General features: G+C 45.0%; 1 protein-coding gene across 1 annotated transcript in view; it reads left to right on the top strand.

The window, feature by feature from the left end:
* Positions 1-25147, top strand: part of LOC120844749 (galanin-like G-protein coupled receptor npr-9) — a 103439-nt gene extending 78292 nt beyond the window's left edge. The window contains exons 3-4 of the mRNA XM_042293589.1: positions 18413-18582; positions 24714-25147. Coding sequence (XP_042149523.1) covers positions 18413-18582; positions 24714-25147 — 604 coding nt within the window. The remainder of the gene's footprint in view (positions 1-18412; positions 18583-24713) is intronic.
* Positions 25148-26080: the final 933 nt, after the last annotated feature.

Raw genomic sequence — 26080 nt, 5'->3', positions numbered from 1 at the left:
GCTGAAAAAGACAATAAAGTTTTTTTTTTTTTTTTAACTAATTAAACGATCAGCAAAGAGTACCTGGTGGATGTCGATAACGCCCCGTTTGTAATGCCCTTCTAGGAACCTTGACAGGCAGTGATGGTAACCGTCTCCATTCCGGCCGCGACGAGAAAAGATTTGAAAAAGGAACTCCCCTCTCCCCGAAAATGTATTTTGTATGTCCCAGAAGTCTCTATTGTCCCTCTCCGAGATTATAGAAGGTAACCCCGTCACTCAAACTTCGTACAACGACAGCTTTGGAGTTACTTGCGGTGGCCCGAACACTAGAGTGCTTCGTCCGCTTTTAGCGGATGCTACGAGCCATCGGGGCCTATCGAAGGCTGTGTGAATTTCACGTTACCTTGGAGAGGGAGTACAGCGACGCGCGAAAAGCATAATACGGGCTACGTTCACAGAGCGGGATTGGCTGGGATAGCTCGCAGGGCGTCCGCTGCGTCCGCACGCAAGGTCCCAAGACAAACTACGCCACGATTGCCGCGGATGTGACGTGGTATCCGTTGGCTGCTCTACGAGCGTTTGCCAGAGTAGACCGTTCATAACAAAAACATACAGCCATCACGCCCAAAATACAAACGTGCGATTGACATTTACGGATATTGTGGATAATATTCAGCCAATTTATGAACACGACGGGTATATTTCAAATATCATTGAAATATGCTGTCTGTTAGCCAATTTTTCAATGCACTGCTCCTGAAATAGTTTGGCAGCTATATATCTCGAACTAAGTTGTGTTGGTCGTTTGTGTATATAACATCGTTCAATGTCTTGTTCGCTTTCTAGCGTAAATGCTAAAATGTAGATGGCAAAGTGTAATGATGCTCACTGTTTCGTTTCATTGTTGTGCAGTATTTCGATTGTCGGTTTCACGGTTTCTGCTCTTTAATATGTTCGTTGCACTGGCCTTGTCCCGTATTGTACGTTTCAGTCATTGTTTAGAAGCCCGTCCTACAACGCCCTCCTTGAGAAGGCAGTAGTATCTGTAAATAAACAAATAAATAAATAAAATGAATAATGACGCACTGACATTAAGTGACTCTTTTCGTGGCACCTGGGTTGCCCGAACCACAAGAGGTGTGGAAACCTCAAAAAAGGTAGACGCCTAAATAGGATTGCAGGGCCCCTTTGAGCTTTGCCCTTGTGGGTAGAACGCGATAGCGTCATCGGCCCCCATTCGCATCGCCTGCTTGTTTGCTTCTCATGCTCTTCCTGCCGGAGAGCAGGAAGTAGAACGGAAATGGCCGAATAAAATATTAAAAAAAGCGGCGGACATGGCATAGCCAGTGCAGTCCAGTTCCGGCTGCCGAGCAGAACGGACGTCCGATAGATCGCTCGTTAGGAGCGGCAAAAAAAAAAAAAAAAAGCGGCTTTGGCCGGGGTGATTTGGATAGGGGCACTGCCGCCCGGGATGACTCTGTAGCCTTCCCGACGCTTCTAACAGGAGAAATAATGAAGAACAGTGTAGTGCTTTATTGTGACACCGGTGGACGCCCTTACAGGGCAGACGGTTTCGTGCCCCCTTTATACCAGGCGAAGGCGAGCTTTCGCTCGCTCCACGTGTTCCAAACTGGTGTGCGCTAGGGTACTAGGTGGCGGAGAAACTGCGTGTATTCGCGACTCCAGCGACCTATAGGGGGCGCCACCACCAAACAAACATGGCGGCTGAGTCCAGGTCCCGTCGGCTCGGCCGGGCCGCCTGAATGGGTGGCGCATTCAATTTAACAGATTTTCTTTTGTTTAATGCCCAATTTTTGGGGTATTTGAACTGAGACGGTGAAGTGTAGCCGGTGCGCATAAACTTGCCGAGCATAGTTTTATTTTGCCGGTGTTTTTTGTTCTTTTCATGTCAAACTTTCGTTTCGGAGACTTCGTTCAAAACCGAAACTATGGGCTCCGGAGAAACGGTAATAGACTCTAATTAGTTTTGATCATCTAAGGAAAGCGGCGATGGCTACAAAATTGTTCCACCGAGAGTAATTTTTAGCTAACTCGCATGCCTCGACCATGCGACTTATCTGTCCGCGAAATTACGAAAATTAAGCAAGCGCTTCTTGAGCCAAGAAGCATGTTAACCCGCTGGCGCGTCACTAAGCAGCTGATACTTGTATTTAAATTCAGGTTTTAGTAGCAATCGAGAAGTCATTTTGACGAATATGCGGATTATGTATCATATTACGTACTATGTCCCACTAAAGCGATATTAGTATATCCTTCGGGTTCAAATATAAACTTAGTTGACTAACTATTAGGTGAACTGCTGAATAAAAGTATATTTGACAGACAGAGAGATACTGCTTAAACTTAGCCAAATGGTTCTAGCCGGTAGAACGGAGACGAATGCGGAAAAACTGAGGAGAGTCTTCATCGGAGATGAAGACTCTCCTCAGTTTATCCGTTCAGGATTCGAAGACTTCGAATCCTGAACGGATAAAATGAGTATTTTTTGTGGCCGGTCAACCTGAGCAATGTAGACTTCGACAGGGGTTATAATATAAATATTGGAGGCGCGATAGATCCTAATGCCGTGGCAGCTTCTAACTTTGCGAGACGCGTTCCCCATTTTTTGAAAGCAGATAATTTCCCTCATTAATCATATGCAGCGAGCAGGTTTTCTGAATCAAGTAATTGCGAAATCATCCCAACTCCGTCAGTGTGGTCTTTTTCGGCGAAAAGTAGCCAAGATGAATAGCCGGCGTTAGTGGCTAAAACTTGAAGCTAATCGAGCACAACCAAACTCAAGAAAAGCAGCTATCGAACCTTCCCATTCCCCTGACTGCAACATTGGTGTTCCCTCCAGTGAAATACATCGTCTGTCGACCTCAGTCCACTGTTCTACATCGTTATAAAGAAACCACTTATCAGTTACCAAGTAGTCCTCACTTTGAATGTGATTAGAGGCAGACAAGAAATCAAAACGTTTTTCCGTGATTCCTCCCCATCCAAAAAATTGAAAGCACGCGACCGTGTTGTTGTGGAGTAAACGGGCTTTCAAGCACGTGATGGAAAGAAACAATCTACCGAGGCTTCACCACACTAATGAACACTCAGGCAAACTTAAGAAATGTTCGGACCTTCGTCAAATTACATTGCTCGCCCCCGCGCCGACAGCACGTGTCGGAGAAAGCCACCAGAGACGCGGCGGGGAGCGGAGCGACCTGGACCGACTGGTTCCCGGTTTTCCCGCTTGGCGGCGTCCGTTTTGCTGGAGTCGCGAATACAGTATCTCCGCCAAAGCAGGCCTTGATCACGGGTGGCGCACCGCTCCTATTTACCGCAGTAAGTGATCATGCGACAATTGTGACAACCAATGAATTTCTTGAAGGAATTCACGGTGTGAGCCTTTGTACATAAACGATTGCTCCAAGATGAAGTACCTACCCTAAACGTACTCTCCTCATGAATATTTTCAGGAATTTTAACCTTGAATATCATCAAGTATATCCTTTTTGCTAAATACATCTTTCTTCTTACTTCACACAGGTGCGTGATCTTAAGCCTGCTTAATTTTCTCGCGTCTTCCTTCGTCAGCACTTCAGACGTTCGTGAGATTAAGTATACACCTTTTCTACGCTGTTGCCACCATTTTGGATGCCGGAACTTGTGGTCGTAAACATCGGTTTGCTTTTATCAAACAATTAAATGGTGGTCGCGCTTTGGGGCGTAAATGCCACTCGTTTTTGTTCCTCTCTTATATTTTTGTTTATCTCTATTAGGTTGGAATGTATTATTTTGTTTTAGTTGTCCATATTTTATACAGAAACCATACGGCTTGGTGCAAGAGTAAACGAAAAATGTCTTTCGGTGTAGATACGGAACTACACGTGCGGCTTTACCCAGTTTATTTTCTACGTGGTTCAATGTTCATTGATCAGACGCCATGTGCAATTGAAGCTTGAGTCATATATCTTGATGCAACTCGGGGCCCAGATTGAACAAGAGAAGTGAGTCTGCGTTCGGCTGAGATTTATTATCAGTCAATACCTCACTGATTGAAAGTGAGCCGCAGTCAAATGCAGCCTTCGGTTTCGTCAGTCGGAAAATGTGTCATAAACAGACGAGTAGGTTTTGTTTGCCGTCGCTTCAGCTCAAGTGAGCATGGAAAGGCGGGAGAGTTTCATATTCTTTCGCAAAGGAAATAATCGGTAGTGTAGACAGATTAATCGGGAGCATTTTTCATTTAGTTTAGTCCGAAGACAAAGCGGTGTTTGTCACACCGGTGGGACCAGACACCGAGGCACGATTAATCTCCGATGGATTTCTCGTTCACTATACTTTGTGTCACCCTAACTTGGAAGAGAAAAAACGCTACCGCCCCCTCGGGCCATCAGAGAACTTCAGAGAGACTGAGACAGATCACGTGACAATCCTCACCAGAGGTACAGGGGAGGGTGTCTAACCCAAAAATTTGGAAACCGAGGTTAGGAACTCCAATCTTACCCTCTATTTTTGTGTGTCCCAGCAACACCTCCTAGATAAGAAAACCGTAGTGCTGAATGAAATGATGTCATCAACATACCTCGGCAAACCTCACCCATGAGGGCCCTCACTCACCCTCATCTTCACAGTTAAGGTGAGGGAGAGTAAGTTTCTGAATCAGGAAAATTCATGAGTTTGAGGGCCCTGAGGGCTGTGAGGACCGTGAGTGCGTGAGGGCCGTGAGGGCGGTGAGTGCGTGAGGGGCGTGAGGGGTGTGAGGGCCTTGAGTGTCTGAGGGACGTGAGGGCGGTGAGTGGCGTGAGGGCGGTGAGTGGCGTGAGGGCCATGAGTGCGTGAGTGGTATGAGGGCCGTGAGAGCGGTGAGTGCGTGAGGGGTGTGAGGGTCATGAGTGGGTGAGGGGCGTGAGGGGTGTGAGGGCCGTGAGGGCAGTGAGTGTGTGGGTGGCGTGAGGGCCACGAGTGCGTGAGGGGCGGGAGGGCGTTGAGTGTGTGAGGCCCCCTTCATACAGAGCAACTTTCTCAACAATTTTGGTGTTGCTGGTGAGTTGTTCCCTAGCTTTCCCTAGCTTTCCCTAGACCACCGGGCCCTAGATCGCCACGAATGACTGAGATCGGGTCCGGCTCGAAAAAAGCGAGCAGCTCGGAGTAATTCCAAGAGGTTTGAAGAGGCTGCCTCCAATCAGGGACGCAATGTTTTCACGTGATACCACGTGCCGGTGATGATGACAACAAAGGACTTGTTTCTGGTTTGAAATTTATCGTTTTTGGAAATGAACTGTTTCAGAAAGATGCATTAGTATTCTCAACGAGATTTAAATTCATAAAAACACGTTTATAGCGCGTAATTGTGTGTCTAAATAATGCAAGAAAAATAAAATTTCATGATGATGATGGCAAATGCAGCAATTGGTTGCTGCGTGTGGATGCGGGCGGCCCGTGTTGCTGGTGTTGCGACGTCAAGTTTCTGGGCGAAATTGCCCCATCTGAAGCGTGCCTGAGTGGCGTGAGGGCCATGAGTGCGTGAGAGGCGTGAGGGCGCTGAGTGGCGTGAGGGCTGTGAGTGCGAGAGGGGCGTGAGGGCCATCAGTGAGTGAGGGGCGTGAGGGCGCTGAGTGGCGTGAGGGCCATGAGTGCGTGAGGGGTGTGAGCGGTATGAGTGCGTGAGGGCGGTGAGGGGCGTGAGGGCCATGAGTGCGTGAGGGCAGTGGGGGCGGTGAGTGCGTGAGGGGCGTGAGGGCCATGAGTGAGTGAGGGGTGTGTGGGCCGTGAGGTTCAGTGAGGGTGAGTGAGGGGATGAAGGTGAGTGTGACTGTGAGGATGAGGGTGAGTGAGGGGCTGAAGGTGAGTGTAGCTGTGAGGGTGAGGGTGAGTGAGGGGCTTAGGTGAGTGTGGCTGTGAGGGTGAGGGTGAGTGAGGGCGACCTAAAATGCCGACCTCTGGTCATCAAAGGAGGCCAACGCTGGTCACAGATTGGACACGACGACTGCGCCAAAGTTCGGCTCAGTCTTGATTCGAAGCCGAGCGCTGACGCCTCACTCGTTTCCAACTCGTGTCCAGCATTGAACTTCTCTGATTAAGCCATCTCATTCAGTACTACGCTTATGTTATCTAGGAAGTGTTGGTCCCAGGTGTGACTTTTCCCCTCTCAGGGATTAGCCTATCGCTCGAAATTCGCTTTCCTCTCTCTCCCGCCCGTGGCTGCTACAGCAACTCGGGCTATTAGTGCGATAAAGTATATATACTCCACCCACTTAAAACCGTGCAGTACAGCCAAAGCTGCAGGGGCGAGAGTGTATAGCGGCCTGTTCAAGAGGAGCGAAAGAAGGAACGGGGGGGAATCCCAGCCCTTTTCTTCCGTTCCTCCTTTCCCTCCTCCTGTACAGGTTGAGACACGCTCTTTCTCCTGTAGCTTTGACTGTGCCAGTGGCGTTACAAGGGAAGGGGGGGGGGGGGGCCGCCCCGGGTGCAGCGCTCAGGGGGTTTCGCGGCGGGCCACGAGAGCGGGGAGGAAAGGGAGAGTGGCGGCGGGCCATGCACGCGAGCGCGGGGGGGGGGGGGGGGGGGGGGGGGGTTGCGGTGGGCTGCCACCCCGGGTGCCGCTGACCCTCGTGATGCCCCTGGGTTGTACTGCACCTTTTTAGTGAGACGGAGTATAGTCACGTGTCCTTTATCGACCAGCTGATTGCCTCACTGGGAGCATATTGCCTTCGCCGTTTGTCAAGTTAATAGGACACTTCGTTTTCTCCTCCTGTCACTCTCATGTTTCATTTTCTCTTTTCGTTAGTTTGGACCAACGGAAAATATTTTACTTTCTTTGGCTCGCACGTTTGAGACAGTAAATACTAGAGATAAAGTGACTTTTTTTTTTCGTAATTGAGGTACATAGATCACACCACGAGGTCAGAAATGGTCGAAGCGTTTCAATTTTTTAAAACATTACACACTATAAAATTAACGAGTTTGAACGTGAATATTATTCACTCTAAGATATCCTATTAGTCATAAACCTACAAAATTGTCGCGATAAAATTTTCCAGTCTATTTTTTTTACTTCAAACTTACCAAGCTAAGAAATATGTACAGTCGGGAGCAAAAGTTTGCGGGGCACGGGAGCGCGTGCCGAAATACATCGCAGCGCCGTCCGACGGCGCGCCGCCGCATTAAGGAGACGCGCTCTGCGCATGCCCGTCTTTCGTGCTCGCAATCATGTCTCCTTCGCTCGTTTCTTTTCGACGCACTCCTGATAACAGGAGTCGGCGCCAGGGGCGCGAGTTAGCGCTTCGCTGGGTGTCATGCTCTGCGTCTGCTTCAGCCGCCTCAGCCACCGCGCTGTCATGGAGGTCGCGTAGGGGGAAGAGGGGGGGAAGGGGGGGGGGGGGGGGTAACCAGGCGCTCTGTTACCCAGCGCGGCTGCTGAGGCAGCTGAAGACGACGCGAGGCATGACAGCCAGCGAAACGGCATTTTGCGCCCCTGGCGCCGACTCCGGTTATCAGGAGTGAGTCTGACAGAAACGAGCGAAAGAGACATGACTGCCAGCACGAAGGGCGCGCAAGCTCAAAGCGGGGCTGTTTAATGCGGCGGAGCGCCGTTGCACGTCGCGGCGATGCATTTCGGCACGCGCTCCCGTGCCCCGCAAACTTTTGCTCCCGACTGTACATTTTCTAAATTTCAAGACTGCGAAGTACATAAGTTCGACACACTTCCCACTTCACAGCAAAGGTTCCTGAAATTTTCAACAAAATTTACCCTGAAATATTTATACCCTAGAGTTTAGTGGAAATTGCATGGAAGCTTCACTCAGGCGGTTTTAAGTGGTTCCACCATCGATTCGCTTTGGGATGTCCTGGGCGCCTTGGCCTAGCACCTTGAACCTGGGCTATCTTCGTCTTGATTTCGCTCAGAGTGAAACCAAGAGGGAGACCCTCTTCCGTGTAAAAATCAGCAGGCTGCCTTGAGGTAGCATATCTGCCAACGGATCTCTAGTATGCAGGCCTCAAATCTGACCGCGGCGTTTCTCTTTGGCGTCGTTTATAACCTTAGTTGTTTTAAAACGTAAGTACACCAATTCCCTCATGTAAGCTGCTGACTTGTGTACACGAGTCAGCAGCTTACATGAGGGAATTGGTGTACTTTCGTTTTAAAGTTCAGCGAATGGCCTTGCGGCCGGTCAGTTAAAGGCGCGCGCAAAGAACGACGCCGGCGTGCGACAATTGAGTATCCAACAGCAACTGAGAAGGGATGGCATTTTCATTCATCAAATAGATGTCAGAAACACCGGCACAGTGAAGAGTGATGCAGGAGCACTCATGACCTAATCAGTTGTATTTTCGAACTACAGGAGAACCCCTGAGTTTTTTCTGGTTTTATGCTCCTCAGGTTTTAACTCTGTCGGATGCTGTGCCTGTGTCCTTGTTGTATCCATTGTTTTCTCCATTCCGTGGTATATCCTACCGGAAATAGACTACCAAAGACAATAAAGCTTTTGGGAAGCCTTGGTGCGAGAACATTTTTTTTCTATTTCATGTTAGCATGCGTTTATGTGGCGCTCAGTCTGATTTCTGCCAACTTATTAAGGTAGGAAGGGCGTTCCGGGAACCGCCGCAAGGCCTTTCGCTGAACTGTTCACGCAGTTCATAGTTTGTTTCAGGAATTCCAATAAATAATAACTAGTACTAGCTGTGCTGTAAATATGACAGATGACGTACTGAGAAGGGTGGATTCTTTATCAAATAAAACAAAATATTACGTTTTAGGGAAATTTCTCCTATATGCCATGTGATGATCTATACAGATCTCTTATAAAAATATTCTTTTTTGCATTTTCTAACGCAAGAAAATTGTTCTTTCAATGCCGTTGAGCACCGATGCCGCATGTAGCTGCGATGTCTACATTGTCACGAATGACAATTGATGAGGCGGCGAATGAACAGATAGAAACTAAACATTTTGTGGAGAACCTACGACGAAAAAAAAGAAGTAAGCATTTACACAACCCGTGAGGCAAAACACAGCGACAGTTCAGGTGTGACGTCTGAGCCGCAAAGGTGTCATTTCGAGGCACATGAGCTGCATGAACGGTAAAGGTGCGTGCGCGCACCATAGAGTTCGTATAGGCGTACTCCATGGTGCGCCTATGCGGGGAGGGGGGGGGGGGTAATGCCACCTGTTGCTTCTATGCTCTGGATGTCAGCGGCATGGCAGCACTCCAACGAGACGACTCTGAACTGCGATCACTCATCAAGCACCTTGAGGGAAAAGGGAATACGGTTCTCAGCGCTTTCTTACGAATCATGCCTACCTCCGCCATTCAACAAGGCGTGCTGTACAAAGTAAATTTCGGCGACAAGAGCACAATGTGGCCGCTGGTTAACCCTTCCACTTTTCAAGAATAAGTCTTCTAAGAATCCCATGACGGCCCGTCAGCAGCGCACGTCGGGTACAACAGGACACTTTCAACAATTCCTGACAAGTACTACTGGCCCAAGCTTCCGAAGACCGCCCATCTCTGCATCCGGTTGTGCCGCGATTGCCAACGACGCCAGAAACCGCTCACGAAGCCGACATGACGTTTTTAGCCGATTCAAACGCCAACTTCCCCGTTTCAACAGATCGGAATGAACTTGCTTAGAACGTTCCCACCATTGACGCTGAAAACGATGGATAACTGTCGCCACGAATTATCCTACTCGATACTCCAAAACCGAAGCCTTTCCGTCGGGAACCGTGTTTTAAATCGCCGGAAGCCTCCGGCGCACCAGTTACGAGTACTATTTTTGAATGCCACAAGTATTGCTAACGAAGCTGATAGTCTTAAAATATTGCTCGTTTCTCGCGATCAGTATTTAGTGGTACTAACGGAAACTTCGTTACATCACAGAATTCATGAATATAAAACTGTTCTGTCCGGTTCTCATCTGTGCAGACGCGGTCGAGACTCACGTGACGGAGGTGCGGCTATCACCACAAAATCACATATCAATGTATCCGTACTTGATCAAATTGTGGGCCATGAAAGTTTGTTTTTGAACGTGTCATTACGGAATTTCAGTATTTTGGTGTGTGCTGTTCATTGAGCTCCAAACGTGACAAATTTGTTCTATACTGTCTATACGATCATCGGCTGGCCCAGCGTGGCAAAATTGATTATAACCGACGATTTTAATTTACCCTGTGTAAATTGGAACCAGGTGGCATACCGATCCTCCAGCAGCAATGATGTTATGTTGGATATGATTCTAGCTTTAACCTTGATGAAATTGTCCGTGAGTGCACTCGTGAGAGTGTTCTTTAAAATATTTGTTTTGTTGTATATTTTTTAGGGTTGTTTAAAATGGTTAACACATATCTCGAATATTTGTTCCAAAGCATTCTTGAAACTGTGTTTCATAAGGCATAAACTCAAACACGTCACCAATAACATCTAGCTTCGTGCATATAATACATTCATTAGGTCAAAACTTGAGTATGGATCAGTCATTCGGGACCCATACATTATAAATACAATAAATGGTGAGATTCATATTTGGTAAATAGGAAAGATTAGATTCAGCCACAAAACTCATGAGAGAAAATAACATACCAACGCTAGAACCACGTAGGAAAATCACTCGTGTATTATTTTGTGATAACATATTAACACCGGAAGTAGACATCGAAACACCCAGTTACATAACTCGGCCTTGAACAAGGACACGACATACAAAGGAGCACTCTGCATATTATATTCGCCAAAACAATTGCTTTTAAGCACAGTTTTTGCCCTCGTACATTTTCTGAGTGGAATTCATTTCCAGAGGCTATCTTTTAAACATCTAATTTCAATCAGGCTATAGAAGATAATTTACTTAGTTGACCTAATTTTTGCTGCAGCATTGGTCTTCTCTACATGTTCATATATATATAATGGGAATGAGTGAATATTTGCGAGTGCAGCCGTGGTAATACTGTGAACGAAGAGGGAAGAAGGTGATTATTGAATTTATTGCATTAAAGTTAGGAAAAGGGAAAGGAAAAGAGAAAGAGAGCTGGCGAAAAATTGGGCCAGGAGCGGGGATTGAACCCGCAACCTTCGCCTGTCCGGGGCGACGCCTTAACCGATTAGGGGAAAGAGAGCTGGCGATTGAACCCGCAACCTTCGCCTGTCCGGGGCGACGCCTTACCCGATTAGACCATCAAGGCCACTGGTTTTGGTGGACTCAATTTGTGAACAGCTCTCTGTGTACTGTTTAGTTTCAAATTCGCTTAACTTGCTTATATATATATATGTGTGTGTTTGTGTGAAGTAAGGTAAATATAAAAACAATGGACCGGGAAAAGTGAATAAGTCGAAGATGCGTACTGTCGGAGTTACTAATTCGAAACTTATTACGACGTTTCGAGCGGGGACCGCTCTTCATCAGGTAGCGAGTGTACAGCCCGCGAATGTTTATATACCCCTAAGAAGAAATTAGAGGGAGTAAAGTGCAGTAGGAAATGGAAACAACGTTTTCAAAACAGATAGTAGCTCACACAGAAAGGAAAAGGAAACCAAAACTTGCAAATAAAAAAAAAGAAAAAGAAAAAAAGTTACCGGAGAGAATATCTACGCTCGCACTAAACAAAATGTGTTCGAAAGTTTCTGGTTGGGAAGGGGTAGCTCGTCTTCAAAGCAGATATAGGTCACACGTGACCAGCGACGCGCCCAAATCCCGAGACATTCCTTTGCGCTAGAAGATCGAAGTTTGAGGTGGATTAAAACTTTGGGGGATTTTTCCTCGAATACGGAGTGGTAGGATGTAACAGTCAATGCCTGTCTGAGATTAACCACTTGAGCCGCTGTTATTTGTTTTGGAGGTTCTCTTCGGACTTAAAAGTATTACGACGTGGTTTAAATATCGATTGTTAAGTTAGAAGATCTCCTAGTGTCTTCAGCGTGTGCATCTCGAGAAGCCCAAGGACGGAGAGAATCAGCTCTCCAACGACCCAGCTGCAAACTAAACAGCCTTCCCGGACTTTCATTAATGCCCTGGTTGAAGGTTTTAAACTTATAAATAAAATATGATTCTTTTTGCTCTCTTTCAATTCTTGTGCTGAAGCCTGATTCCAAAATAACAACAGAAATGTGCCTGATTGAGTGATTAGAAAGAGACATGTGCTTTGAGAGCGGAACGTCGGGGAGTGTTTGTGCGTGACATTTGTGGTTGTTAAAGCGTAGTCTGAAAGCCAGATTAGTCTGTCCGACGTACTGTTTGTTACAGACATTGCCATGCAGGAGATAAATCACGTTTGACGTGCCGCTATCGCAGCTACCCCTTATGTTCCACGTAAACTCTGAATTTGTGCTCGTGGCGTTCTTTGTTTCTGACATGCGCTTGCACATTTTTCACCTGGGCTTCCGGCATGGTCGGCAACCTAGGCTTGCGGGAGTGGTAGTTTTTGATTTTACTAAGACGTCCCGGAGATTCCTGCCGCGTCGATAGACAACCCGAGGAGAGGCGGGAAAGATTTCTTTAAGGCGGTCGCTCTGTGACAGAAGATTGCAATTTTTGCTCAGTATGTTGTTGATGTTTGGAAGATTGCCTGTATAGGTTAAAATAAGGTTAAACTGTCTGCTTTCTTAAAAACGCTCATTTCGGTTGCCAGTGATGTCTGAGCAGTCGAAGTTTCTTGACTTGCTTATAGCGTCATCGATTACAGTTGCAGGATACCTCTGCTGGGTTAGTACGCGTTTCAGTTCCTGAGCGTTTTGTTCAAAGTCGTTGTTGTATGAGCATATGCGCTTAAATCTGTGCGGTTGAGAGTACGGCAGACTAGTCTTACAGTGCCGATGATGGCAGCTGTTGAAATGGAGGTATTGTTGTCAATCGGTAGGTTTTCTGTAAAGTTTCGTACTTAATTTGTTATTAGCAATTTTCACATTTAGATCCAGGAAGTTTATGCACTTTTGTGATACGCAGTGAGTAAATTTTTTCGATGAGTGAGCTACAATTGAAGGCGGCGATGAATTTCATGAGTTCTTCTTCAGTACCGGCCCAGATGATGAATATGTCGTTAATGTATCTTGTGTAACACAGCGGCTGAGTGGGGCGTTCGGCAAGAAAGGTGGTTTCCAGTTGTGACATAAATATGTTAGCGTAATTTAGAGCCATCTTAGTACCCATAGCGGTTCTGTTGGTCTGCAGGAATTGCCTATTCTCGAATTTAAAGTGATTGTTCTCCAAAACGAGTTTCATCAGAATCAAAGGGACGTCCCTCTCGATGTCAAGTGTGTGATGAGCGTGTTCGTACGCTTCGATCACTGCCGCAATTTGGTCACTGTGGGGTATATTTGTATATAGGGAAGTCACATCAAGGTTTACGAGAAAAACGTTATCCGGAATGTCTAGCGAGGCAATTTTCTGCAGGAAGTGGCTGGTGTCCTTAAAAAATGAAGGGAAGTTTGGAGGAATGTCCTTGATCACTGTATCGACAAGACTCGAGATGCATTCAGCGACTGTACCTATTCCTGACACTATGGGTCACCCGGGGTTATTGATTTTTGTATTTTAGGAAGGACATAAAAGGCGACCGGGTTTGGAGTGGAATGGTTTCGTCGCGTTAAGAACCTCCTTGGTTATTTTGTCACTTTTCTTTAGAACTACTGATTTCTCTATGATGGCCGTTTCAAGACTTTGTGTAGGGTCTGTCGGTAGTTCGTGGTAAAATGATGCGTCATTCAATTCCCGAAAGCCCTCATCAAGATAATCTTGACAGTTCATAATAACTATGGAGCCGCCCTTGTCTGCAGGTTTAATAATTAAATCTGCCCTTTCACTGAGTCTTTTCAGGCACTAATTCTCTGACTAAGAAAGTTTGTGTTTTGTCGATCTGCGTGAATCTCCGATGAAGACTCTCTTTAGTTTGTACGCATCCATCTCCATGCTGCCGGCTATAACCATTTGGTTGATTTTAAGTAGTATCTCTATTTCTGTCAAATATACTTTTATTCAGCAGTTCACCAATAGCTAGTATTGTCAACAAAGCTAATATTGTCACGAATGACATATGATGAGGCGGCGAATTACTGAAGAAACTAAACGTTTAATGCGGCGAACGTGTGCCCAAAACAAAATAGAGAAAGGCTAGCGTCGCAGGTGCCGATGTCGGCGAAACAGCAGGATCGAGCGCTAGGGCGAGACTGAGTACTGCTCGCCCCGCGGAGCCCATTATGTACACACGTGGGCTTCTGGAGCATTCGGCGCCTAGAACATTGAGACCTCGAATACGCAACAGGGTTCTCGTATTTAATATAATGCGCGAGTTTATAGAGATTATAAAAATGTACGTCCACTGCCTGGAATCGAACCGTAGCCCTTCGCGTGGTCCACGCGGGCGCGCTGCCTACTTGGTCAGCAGCGCGCGAGGCTATATTTCAACCCAAAGAATATACTAATATAGCTTTGGTGGGACATAGTACGTAAAGTAGTACGTAACGCGCATATTCGTCAAAATGACTTCTCGATTTATACTAAAACCTGAATTGAAATACGAGAATGAGCTGCGTAGTGGGGCGCCAGTGGGTTAACATGCTCCATGGCTCAAGAAGCGCTTGCTTAACTTTACAAATTTTTCTGCAGCCTGTGTTGTTGACTGAACAGACGACTGGATCTGTTATTGAAACGCGGATACTCACAAAAGCTCAATTTTGCGGACACATAAGTCGCATGGTCGAGGCATGCGAGTTAGCCTAAATTTAATCTCGGTGGAACAAGTCTGTAGTCATCGACGCTTGTCTTAGCTGATCAAAACTGATTAGAGTTTATTAACGTCTCTCCGGAGCCCATAATTTTGGTTTTCAACAAAATCTCAGCAACAAAAGTTTGCGATGAAAAGAAGAAAAACACAGAAAAAACAAAACTATGCTCTGCAAGTTTATATGCGCCGGCTACACTTAACTATCGCAGTTCAAATACCTGTAAAATATGGCATTGAACAAAAGTAAATGTGTTAAATTGAATGCGCCACCCTTTCAGGCGGCCCGGCCGTGCGGACGCGACCAGTTCCCAGCCGCCATGCTTATTTGGTGGTGGCGCCCCCTATAGCTCGCTGGAGTCACGAATATTGTCGGCGATAGTACATATAGCAGATGTGACTCACAACCGTTCATCCAGATAAAAAGGGTAAGGGTTGGGGACTGAACAAATGTTGCCTGGCATTTGCGGCTGAGATTTAGATCCCTCTCCTCAAAGCTGCGGCGAGTTAACGCACTCGGCCATCAATCCGCATGCAGAAACATGCCTCGATTGCATTTCCGACAGCTCATATAGTTTTGGTGTGTATAAACACGCAGGATTTTGGCGTTTTTCATATTCCGCCTTTCGGGTAGGTGAATAGAAACCATTTTTGTACAGAACGGCGTTCCAAGGAACGGCGTTCCTGGAACGCGTTCCTTTTAGGGGGAACGAAGGAATGCCACCGTTTCATTTTGCATCGGCGGAAATAGAATGGGAACGCGTTACATTTTTACTGGAACAGAAAAAGAAACGGCGTTCCTTTTTTTCGTTCAGTGGGGTAACTTTTATTTTATTTCTGAGAAGAAACTTCTAAAAGTATAAAAGCAATATCTTTACGAAGCGCAGGATCTCGTCAACTTTTTGCTTACTTATCTTAGGGTTTATTTTGTGTGGTCCTCGCTTGGTAACAGTCGGGTGCAGAAGAGCTAGTGGATATTTCTGTATTTTTTCAGTGCCCGAGCCTACGGTATAAAAAGCAAAAATTTTATTTGATGGAAAAACACAAAAATCGGACATTTACAACTCAGCTATTTTCTTTGATTCCACGAATCTTCATACATCCAGAAATATAAGGCCAACTACAGCCATCACTGAACTTCCACGGATAGACCTACAGTTATAACAAAAGTACGGGTTACCTGACATCGAACGTGTCCTTGTATCCTGAATAATGGTCACTTAAAATATACACAAATATTAATCTTTGTTTCTTCTCCCCTCGTCCCCCGCCTTCAAACGGAAAACGAAATCCAACCTTCACGAAAAAAAAACTGGTAGTTGTCGAGACTGACCTCCGAAAGCACTACACTTTTCTTCATTTGCTCGTCTTGAAGACAGCAACATTGAGAAGCAACAGTTGTTAAGTTCGAGCAAGGGTCCTTATTAGATTGAAACCTGTGAGTTTGCAAAATGCTCGTGCAATGTGGAGCAACAGTACATTTGGCTCGTCTGAACCGCCCACCACAAAATACGATTGAAAGTTGATATTTTAAACGTAAATATATCAACAAATTAAACCCCTCTTGCGCTTGCCTTCTCCTGATGCCCTCCCATCACTGCATTCCAATTCATATGTTGCCCTTTGATGGGAGAGATAATAAAAGAAAAGTTATCTTGATTCAACTAAATACGGTAATTATCAAAATACAAATGTAACAGATATCTAACGATACCTTCCATTTTTTTTAACTATAACGGGCTCGAGTTCCTTTGCAGATATAGAAGTCGTAACGGGAACGCGTTCCAAAAATCAGATGGAACGAGGAACGAGCTTTTGTTTCTTTTTTGAGGAACATGAACAACACTAAGAGGAACTCATTTATACAAGCTTGACCATGCCGACGAAGAATTTCAAGCACAGAATATGTGATAAGCCTTGCACTCATCTGCTTTCGTCTACAGGGCTCCTACTTTTTTAATATGCTCGCATAAGTTCTGGAGCTGTCTCCTTTGTAAGAAACATGGCCCTGGTGGAAGAAACGAGAGAGGTCTGAACGGCGCTGCCTCGCTACGGAGCAAGTGTGTCGAAGATTCGCTCCCATTTCTAACGAACGTCGTGAGATGGCGCAGTGCGGCAGGAGGGCGAGGCGCAGTGTAATGTAAAAACATACTAACTGTGGACGAAGTGACGTTAATTGCCGGATCTCTCCCGAAAGTAGCCGTCAGAGAATGCGATCTTGACCTACTTTGGCTTTTGTGCTGACCTGGGTACCGTGCATGCTGCATTGTTCATGCAGGCCGGAGGTGTAACAAATTAGCCCCTCCTTCCCCTAACCGGAGACAACGAACTCCAGCCGAGCGCTGACGCCGCGTTCGGTTATGTCATCCGAGCGCTGAGTCATTGTATTTGTTGTCCCCATACGTGTAGTTCTAAAGTTAACCGCTTAGGGCGTCACGGTCTGTCCTCCTCCCCAAGTGGTTTCTTTCGCACATGAGAACGAAACAATTTTTGAATTGTTCAGTTGATAGAACACTAGGCTTCTATCTTTAAGGTGGTAGGTTTGCATTCTCCGGAAGTCTTGCTTTCAAAAGGGTACACCCGCGATTTTTTTCAGCAACCCCATCTAACTATATTTTCGGGCTCACTGGCATTAACCTTTTCTAATGATATTTAGTATCGCAAAATTCTAAATAATTATTGTGGAATCGGCACAGTAACAATGATACCAAAGCCAACATTAAAATATAACCGCCTTTTTCCAGTGCCGTGACATCAGGGGAAGGCAGGCTCACAGGTCGAGCGGGCAGTCTAGTAACGGACTGTGCCGTGCATTCGTTTCGTGTTGACGCACCGGTGCTGGAACGAGTTTCCAAAGCATTTCTTTAACAACATCAAACTACTTCTAATCAGTTGGGAAGAGTCTACAGCCCAAAGAGTGAACCCCTGCTTTTCCCTGATGTCTCTTTTTCATTGCTGCCAATAGAGACTTTCTCTTTAAAAAAACAGGGCAAATAACAAAATCGTACATTGAATAACTTCGCAAAAACACCTACTTCTGGCCCAATCTTTGGATTGTTATTTTAGCCATGTTTGTTGGACTGTTATATCAATTTTCATGCAAGTTGGAGCCTCTGCAGAAAAGGCCTGAGTACGCTTTTAAGTGCTTCATCTGGTGCCCCATGACTATATACACTTTGTACTACTCTGATGGACCTAAGGCTATTCGGTCCATTTTACGTCGCAGTGAACAGTTACCGGTTTTTAAATATATTTCGGCGAATAAAACGCATTTGCTATTAAGGAAAGCAATTACTTTTCTTCCCTTCTTTTTTTTTGAAGGGAGGGGAGGATTTTTCCTCTTTGTACTTGAAGGATTATGTTTCACCGCTTTTAACTAAAATGCCACCAAGCTCTCTGTAGGGCTAACATTTGCTATTCCATTTTTGCTAGATGCGGTAGTGCATTGCGGTAGTGCACCCAAGTAGTCCATTGGATCCGCGACAACAAATTTCAGGACCACTTGATTTGATCATTAAGAGATCATTAATGGTGACGAAAAGGGAAACCTATCTAACCAAGAGCTTGCTTCTACAAGTAATAGGATTATTTATTTCATCACTCAGAAGTGAAAAAAAAATTACAAGAGTTGGAACTTCTGTTGAAGGCAATAAGTTTAGATTAGACCCAACTAATGACGAAAGTACAGCTTACACCACCGTCGTAATTTTGTCCTTCCAGTGCCATGTACTACATCACCATCATCGACACGGTGCTGACGCTCATCGTGCCCTTCCTGCTACTGACAGTGATGAACTTTATGATCGCCAGGTCCATCTACCTCTTCTACGCCAGGTATCGCCAGCAGAGAGCCTTCTGCAGGGAGGGATACCCCATGAGGGTGTTTATAAGTAAGTCTCCCACGCATCTTATGAAAAAAAAAAAAAAACGTGTGCTTTTAAGTTATTGATTACGAACTTACAGTATATTTTATATGAATTCTAAGATGGAATTTCCTTGCAAAAAAATGTGCAATGAAGAGAGTGATAGTACATCACTTGTAGATACATTTGACCATGTTTTTGAACATGATGGACATATTTGTGTCATGTACCTCAAAATTGAAATTTGAATACAGTTTTAAGTACCCCCTTCAAAATAGTTCATCATATTTAATATTATTACAAACTCGTAATTGTAGAATATATTTTGTAAACATTGAAACTAAAACGTAATTAAATTAAAACCTGAAAACTCTACATATTTAAATATTGCAACAACAAATAATCTAGTAGCCGTAATTCATTTACTGCACTTCAATTCCTGTTTAAGTCTGCAATTACAGAGACGCAGAGCGTACGTTGACATAAAGAAATGCATCAAAATCTACTGTTTTTCTCTCTAATGCAATATGATTTAAACTGGTTTATGAGGAAGTGCGATGACGAAAGGAAATGAATTATTTCGGCGTTTCACCAAGGTATACTTACTGCTCATTAAACAAAACGTTAAATCTACCCAAAGTGCCTTTTGTTACAATCCCGTACCTAATACTGATACAACGGACGAAATACATTTGCGTCTGATGGATCAGGTGCGCCTCCAATTTCCAGGACGTACGCCAAATTTCAATAAAAATGCTCTGGAGAAAGATCTTGTGATCAAAAACAATTATCGCCAAATCGATGGCTTGCCGATAGTGCTGCCCTAGGCTCGCGTTCCTCTAATTTTGAAGCGATACTTCGGTCTGCATTGTTAATTTTGCTAATGTAGTGAACTTTTCCAAGTTCACAAGCGCTTGTTTAACAACTGTGCATTTTTTTATAACGTGTTTACTTTGCTCAATCTGATTTGGATGCCAACATTCAGCACTCATTTAGTAAAGTTTCAAATTACGCCATTTTTTAATTAAGTACACCTGTCTTCACCTCTTTGGAAAATATAAAAATGCACTTCTTTATGTCACGACCAGGCATAGCAAGGTGAAGTCTCATTGGTTGCTAGTGCTCTCGTTGGGGTAAATCCAAGTTGATGAAAAGTCCCTGGATGCTCAGTGAAGTCCAGACGAAGGGTATTTTAATTAAATCACTTTCTGGTACCTCAAAATAGTGCAAAAATTTACTAAAATAACTTTGTTATTGCCTGAATAAGACACGTGCGAATCGACATGCACTTTTCCCCCCAAAATAATATACTCGACAACTTCGTGTCGTAAATGTAAAGTGTAATAAGTGATTTTCATTTAGAAAGTAGATTTCATTACGCAAGTGCCCCATCCAGGCAGTTATGATTTCGCTGTTAATTAAAGTTCTAAAAAAGCAAAAGTAAACAAAAAGCAAACGTAAACAAAAATAAAAGAATAAGACGCATGGCAGAAAGACGTAATAAATGAAAATAAGGGTCCTAATAAACTTGTTATTTATGTCATTACAAAAAATTTCTGTTGGATAATATTTTTAGGTTTGGAAAACTAAAAGTAAAAATTACCTAGAATGACTCTCTAAAGAAACTCGTGAATTCTCACTTCATTTTAAAAGTACGTAGGACCAGTACGTTAATGAACTCAATAGTGTATAAAAACAAACACCAAAAGATTTTTTTCCAGGATCTAATAGGATACGTTGATTTCAAATTGTAGGAATAAATAAAATTATTCTTAATCGCAAGGTAGCTTTACGTGATGCAGAGTTGCCAGTGTATTCAAACATTTCTTTTCGTTCGTTTTTCTTTTTCCGAAATTCGACTGCAACACTTTACATTTCATTAACACTGCAGCCAGGCGACGTTAAAGGGGCACTGACATATTCAACTCATTTTTTTAATTATCCGAAACAATCGAAAACGATGCCAGGAAATTACCCACAAAATTCGAAGCTTGGGAACTCAGTATTTGTGAAGTAAGAAACAATTTCCAAAAGCCGAATGTAAAGTTTTCGCGTGATCCGCGACAGTGGAGTGACGTCAAAGATTCAGTCGTCCTGCAACTCGAGTTTATCTCCCGGCTCCGAAGTTCCCCAACCGGAAGTCTCCTCTTGGTCCGCAATCAGCCACCCTTCTCTGTGGGTGCCGCCAATCACTGCCAGCAGACGACGCTTTACTTCGAGTCTCAAGCTCTTTTATTGCCCTTTCAGCGATCTGAACTTCTTTAAAACGGCGAGAGGTCAAATGGAACGCGTAGTGGACTTTGGTAAGGAACGTGAGGAACCATGGTCGCGCTTGTGCGGCGTAACCAGCTGCACCGCGACGGGTCGACGAAGATTATGAGGTCAGCCTAAGCGTCTATACAGCGTCGCAGGTTCAAATGATACATCGGTTGAGGCAGTATTGTCGTTCCGACGAACTTGCCGCAACAAGGCACATTACACGAAGCAAAACGTCCAAAGCCAGAGGTAATTCTGCAACACAAAGAGAACTTTGTTCGATTCCCCCATTCTCCGATCCTCCTCTCTCCTACACGCTCTGCTACTGGTGCTGAGCGCCGCCATATTCTCCGAGGAAGCATAAAAAGCCAGTAGGCGATATCACTTCCGGTCTCCGATTTTTGACATTGCAATTGCGTTGAAAACATGTTTTGCTAGTGCCGGTATTTAATAATATAGAAATGACGCTTACAAAGCATCCAAATTCTATAATCGATTACGTCACAAATATAAAGAAGTGAGGATGTAAGAAGTGGCAGAGAAGAATGCCAAAGAGAAAAGATAGCGAGTACGCGCGTGCGAAATAGTTTTTTTTTTCGTTTTGGTATTACTTGTGTTTTTTATAAATACAACTTCCATCGACGTTTAGACAATAAAAACAATAAAATACGGCCCTTGGGTTTACTTGTCAGTGCTCCTTTAAGGCAACCTTAGCGCGAGATATAAAGAACAGGAACGACGCTAATGTCAGTGTCCGGGCGGTTTTTCTCCTTGTATATATGAGCGCGGTTCATCTGATTTCACTTCATTGCCTTTGTTAACGAGATATACAAAACAATTCTCAAAACATTTATTTTCTACTGCGTTAATGTTTAACAACATAAAATGAAACAACAGAGCTGAAATCAAGTCCGAAGGTGGCTAAAGTCCGAAGGTGGCTCTCGTCCGTAACCTCTATCAACGAAAGGGCGTCAGTTTGGAAACTTTCTTCCCGGCTAGACATCGTTTCGTACTTCGCGCGAGAGGTGGCGCTGCAGTAGCCCTAAGATTGATTCTCGGCGTTGCCTTGTGCTCGTTGTTGTATTCCTCGTTTCTTCGCTGGCGTCATCCGTGGCTTGTCGTAAGCGCGTAACTTTTTTTCTTTTTTTGGCGCCGAGCACTTTCAGTCGTTTGTCAATCAATCTGCCAGCATGTCGACCTGCTATGCTCCCGGCTGTCGCAGCGGGTACACCTCGCAAGCGTCGAAAAGTAAAGATAAGTGTTATATCTTCAGTGCTCGGAAGGATGGTGTGAGCCTGAAAGACTGGCAGAACGCAATCTCTTAAACGTTTACGCTCACATAATTAGACTGTGCGATTTGCATTTTCCGTCCCATGACATTAATAATCTCTCATTACTCGCACGTCAACGATGCGGAGGCGGTTCTTACGGCCAAGGTCCAGCAGTTATTAAAAGATACTCTTCGACGTCTTTTTCGGAATGTCCCCGCACATTTCTCGAAACAAACTAAGAAGATCAGCAAGCAAAATACCCCCTTCGACTGAAGCCTTGCTCAGGTTGCAGCCAGTTCTGTTACTCTGGTGTGATACTTACATGGGAACCCGAAGCAGATGATGACAGCAACCGAAGAGACACGCGTGCCGACGTTTCCGACATGTGTTCCGGAACTTCAGGAACACAGTCGCTAGTGCAAAAACTCATAACGTAAAGGACACCCTAGGATCGCATAATTTTCTACAAGCTCGTGAAGAAGCAAGACGTAGTTTCTGCGATGGGGGCTGTCACATCCATAAAGGATCCTCTTTTCGTTGTCAGCACAATGGGAAAGCTGGTGCCAGAGACAAGCTATATGAGTCAAAGTACTGCTCGGTCATGGTTATGACCCTTCGAAGAATTGAGATTGTCTTTGGGTTATGTTGATTACTTCCAAATGTGTGCTGGAAGCCCTTTTGAACTCATTTCAACTGTCGAACCCCAACAACAACCATCTCGAATTGTTGATTTCTAAAAAAAGTGGATTTACAGCTCAAAAGCGGATGATCATTCCCAAATCGACGCACGTTACCGGAGAATCCGCGGCGGATCTGGTGGAGCCCGCAGCAGGCCATGCAGGCGACGCAAGTGCAGCAGACGACGCGCGGTAGATCGATCTCACTGCGATGGAAGCACCACTGTTTCGCCCTCTACCGTAGCGGCCCGCGCTCCTCCACTGAATGCCGATTGAGTTACCAAACTGACCCCGTCTAGTAACGTTGCCTTTATGAAGCACTATAAAATGTCAATAATATGTGCGTATAAGATAGCCTCAGGTAAAACGGTCCAATATCGTAAATTATTAGTGACGAGAGAAAAACATGCATTCGCAGTTTTCGCTCGAAATCTAATGAAGTGACGTTCTCAGACGCCGATTATTTGCGCGCTAAACGTCTTTTTCTTTTCTTTTTTTCTTTGTCAACTACTTGCGTATGTTTTCATTAGATGGTGCTGTAGTTTTGATCTTTACGATTAAACGGGATGAGACCGAAACTATTAAACAAACAAAAATTATATGGTCTGTTGCCTGTAGGTCACACTCTCAATAAAAGGTTCACCCATGGAAATAAATTTTCGAGGGGTATACTTTCACGTAACGAAATAAACACTCACATTTTTTTCTATTCATGAAGATACCCGAAGAAAAATGTGGATAACGATTGGCCTTTGTTATTGACCTTTATATATAGTTACATCATTGAACGTATTTACTATTCATAGGTGGCGAGGAGTTAATGGCGAACACTTTTTTACTATAAAAGCAACACGAGCTTTTTAAACGCTTGTTCCTGTGCCACAAAAACCCAATGAATTTCACGTCTTTACATCTGATGTAAATGAGAGACGAAGAAACGATAGTATATCTCTTCGTTTTTGCAAGGCGTCTGATCTGGTTTCACACCAACTATTTCTTCATAAGCTCAAAACATCTACAACCCTTTTGATTTTGGTAAGGTAAGATGCATATTGTTTTGTTACAACGTTGGCAATGTGAAACAGTGAAAATCAAAAGTTGCGCTAACGTGGATGTAACATCCGAAATTCGATTTCGCTTTGTTTTAGAATAAATTTATTTAGATTCAGTATTCATAATATTTGATTAAGATGCGTGTGCGAATCGTTGTCCAACTTGAATTGCGCTGCGTCATGCGTAGGCTTCGCGCGTAAAAAAAAATAAATGAGCTACAATTATCCAGGACTCTTTGCGGGATGCCAAGAACGGCACCGAGCCATTCGATTTAAATCAGTATTCGGGCACCGTGCTATAGACCAACATATTTTTTACAAACAAGCCGGTGTTTGCCCACACGTGGTGTGTCCATTACGCGTGCGCAAAAAACAGGTTTGCGTGAGGCTAAGCATCTGCGCATGCGTAGTGCCGACGACAGCTCCACCGCAGTGGTCTTGACGTCAGAGGCTCGAGTTGGTCTATACTCCATTTCACTACCGACGCTAAGAACCATTTGAGTAAATGAGGAACAGCCAAAAGCTCAATGTGCGTTTGTGCGCTACTATCACCTACAAAACCCTACATGCACAGTGAATGCGCCACAATCTTGCGCTTTTTTTGTGTGTGCACGATATATTTAGCCAGTGACGGTAAACACACCCAAAGTGATTGGATGGATAGATTTTAATGGCTATACCCTTTGTAAATGGCGGTAGCTGGCGCCACCTAGCCAAACCAATGGGCGCCGTGCCTATGCTCTTTCGGCGTCGATTAATTGACTCAATCAGAATGTAGTGTCGGCTGCGGTAGGTTTTTTTTTTTAAGTGAAACAAAGTATAATGCCCACGTTCCTGGGTATTTTCGCTGACGTCATTTTTGCCTATCCTTGTAAACTCCTGTGTTTTGTTGGGTTTTTCAGATCCCCTTCCTTCGAAGCAGAATGAGTCGGGCAGCACTCTGCACGCCACCCAAAGCGGCAGCAACGTCATTACGCCTGTGACGCAGATGAGCGTGACCCGAATGCTCCTGCTCGTGTCCACGGTCTTCATCTTGCTCAACCTGCCCAGCTACGTCTTGCGCATCTACGTTTTTCTGCTCTATTTCGGCGACGCCGAGTCCCTGGAGGCGGCCTCCGGTTCCCTGGCTTACATCCTTCAGCGATACTTTATGATTTTGTACTACACCAACTTCGCCATCAACTTCGTCCTGTACAACGCGAGCTCCAGAATGTTTCGTGTCACGCTGTACGACTACGCGCGTAACCGCTGGTTGGCGTTCCGCAACTCCATCGTTAGACTCCGGAATACCTTGTCGCACTCTTCGACGAGTCAGAACGACGTAGCCATCATGTAGAAGACGCTTACCCGGAGACCGGGCTGCTGTATTATCGTGAACATCTTAAGCTCTCCAACACCTGGCAGGCTCCGTTCGTCTGCGGACGTGTCCACTGTTGCACTGCGGTTCGCCTTGTCGCATTCTTTAACAGGTCAAACGTCAACATCGTCTTCCAGAAGTTGCTTTATCGCAGATCGTACTTATGTGCAGTGGTGAGGAAGCAGAGTTCTTGAACAGCTTACACTGTAAAACCATCGGAACATTGGTTCCCTGTTTCATTGTGTCTTCCCTTGTCACGCTCCTCAACGAGGCACAACGACGATATTACAATATAAAAGTGGTTTCGTTTCATTGCGGACAGGACTGCTTTGTGACGGCAAAGAATTAGACTTTTTGAAAGACATTTAGACAGCAAGCATACGCTAACTTGTACATTGTTACATTGTGGTCCGGCTTGACACCTTCCCCGAGATGCCAGAACAATGACACCATTACATAAAGTTTGGTTTATTACGGACCGGGCTGCTTCGCCGCTGCGTCAAATGAGTTCTTGAACACCTGGAAGACATTAAACGTAGAGGGACTTTAGGGCGGAGGACGTGGAGTTGTGCGTGTGTGTGTGTGGGGGGGGGGGGGGGCTGTTGCGGGGTTTAAGTGGTAAGCCCATGGTGACATACATTTTGAGAAGAAGCATGTTGGTTTATAAATAAAAGTAGACAGAGATGATGGAAAGACGGAACGCTTTGCCTCGGCCAAGCTTCGAACTAACAGTCACCAGTAGACACTTTGCCTTCGCTTGTTATAGGCTGCTCAGTATTGTTGTTTGGTCGCTCATTGCTGCCAGAAAACAGAAGCGCAATGTAGAGTTGCGACCATCATAGAGGATCAGCAGCCTATATTTCCAGGTAGCAAGATCTCAAAGCGAGAACAAATATTGCTCTGCCAGTGAAG

This window comes from Ixodes scapularis, unplaced genomic scaffold, assembly GCF_016920785.2.
Source record: "Ixodes scapularis isolate PalLabHiFi unplaced genomic scaffold, ASM1692078v2 PGA_scaffold4__175_contigs__length_147842914, whole genome shotgun sequence".
Classification (NCBI taxonomy): domain Eukaryota; kingdom Metazoa; phylum Arthropoda; class Arachnida; order Ixodida; family Ixodidae; genus Ixodes; species Ixodes scapularis.
This window is presented reverse-complemented; position numbering and strand designations above follow the sequence as displayed.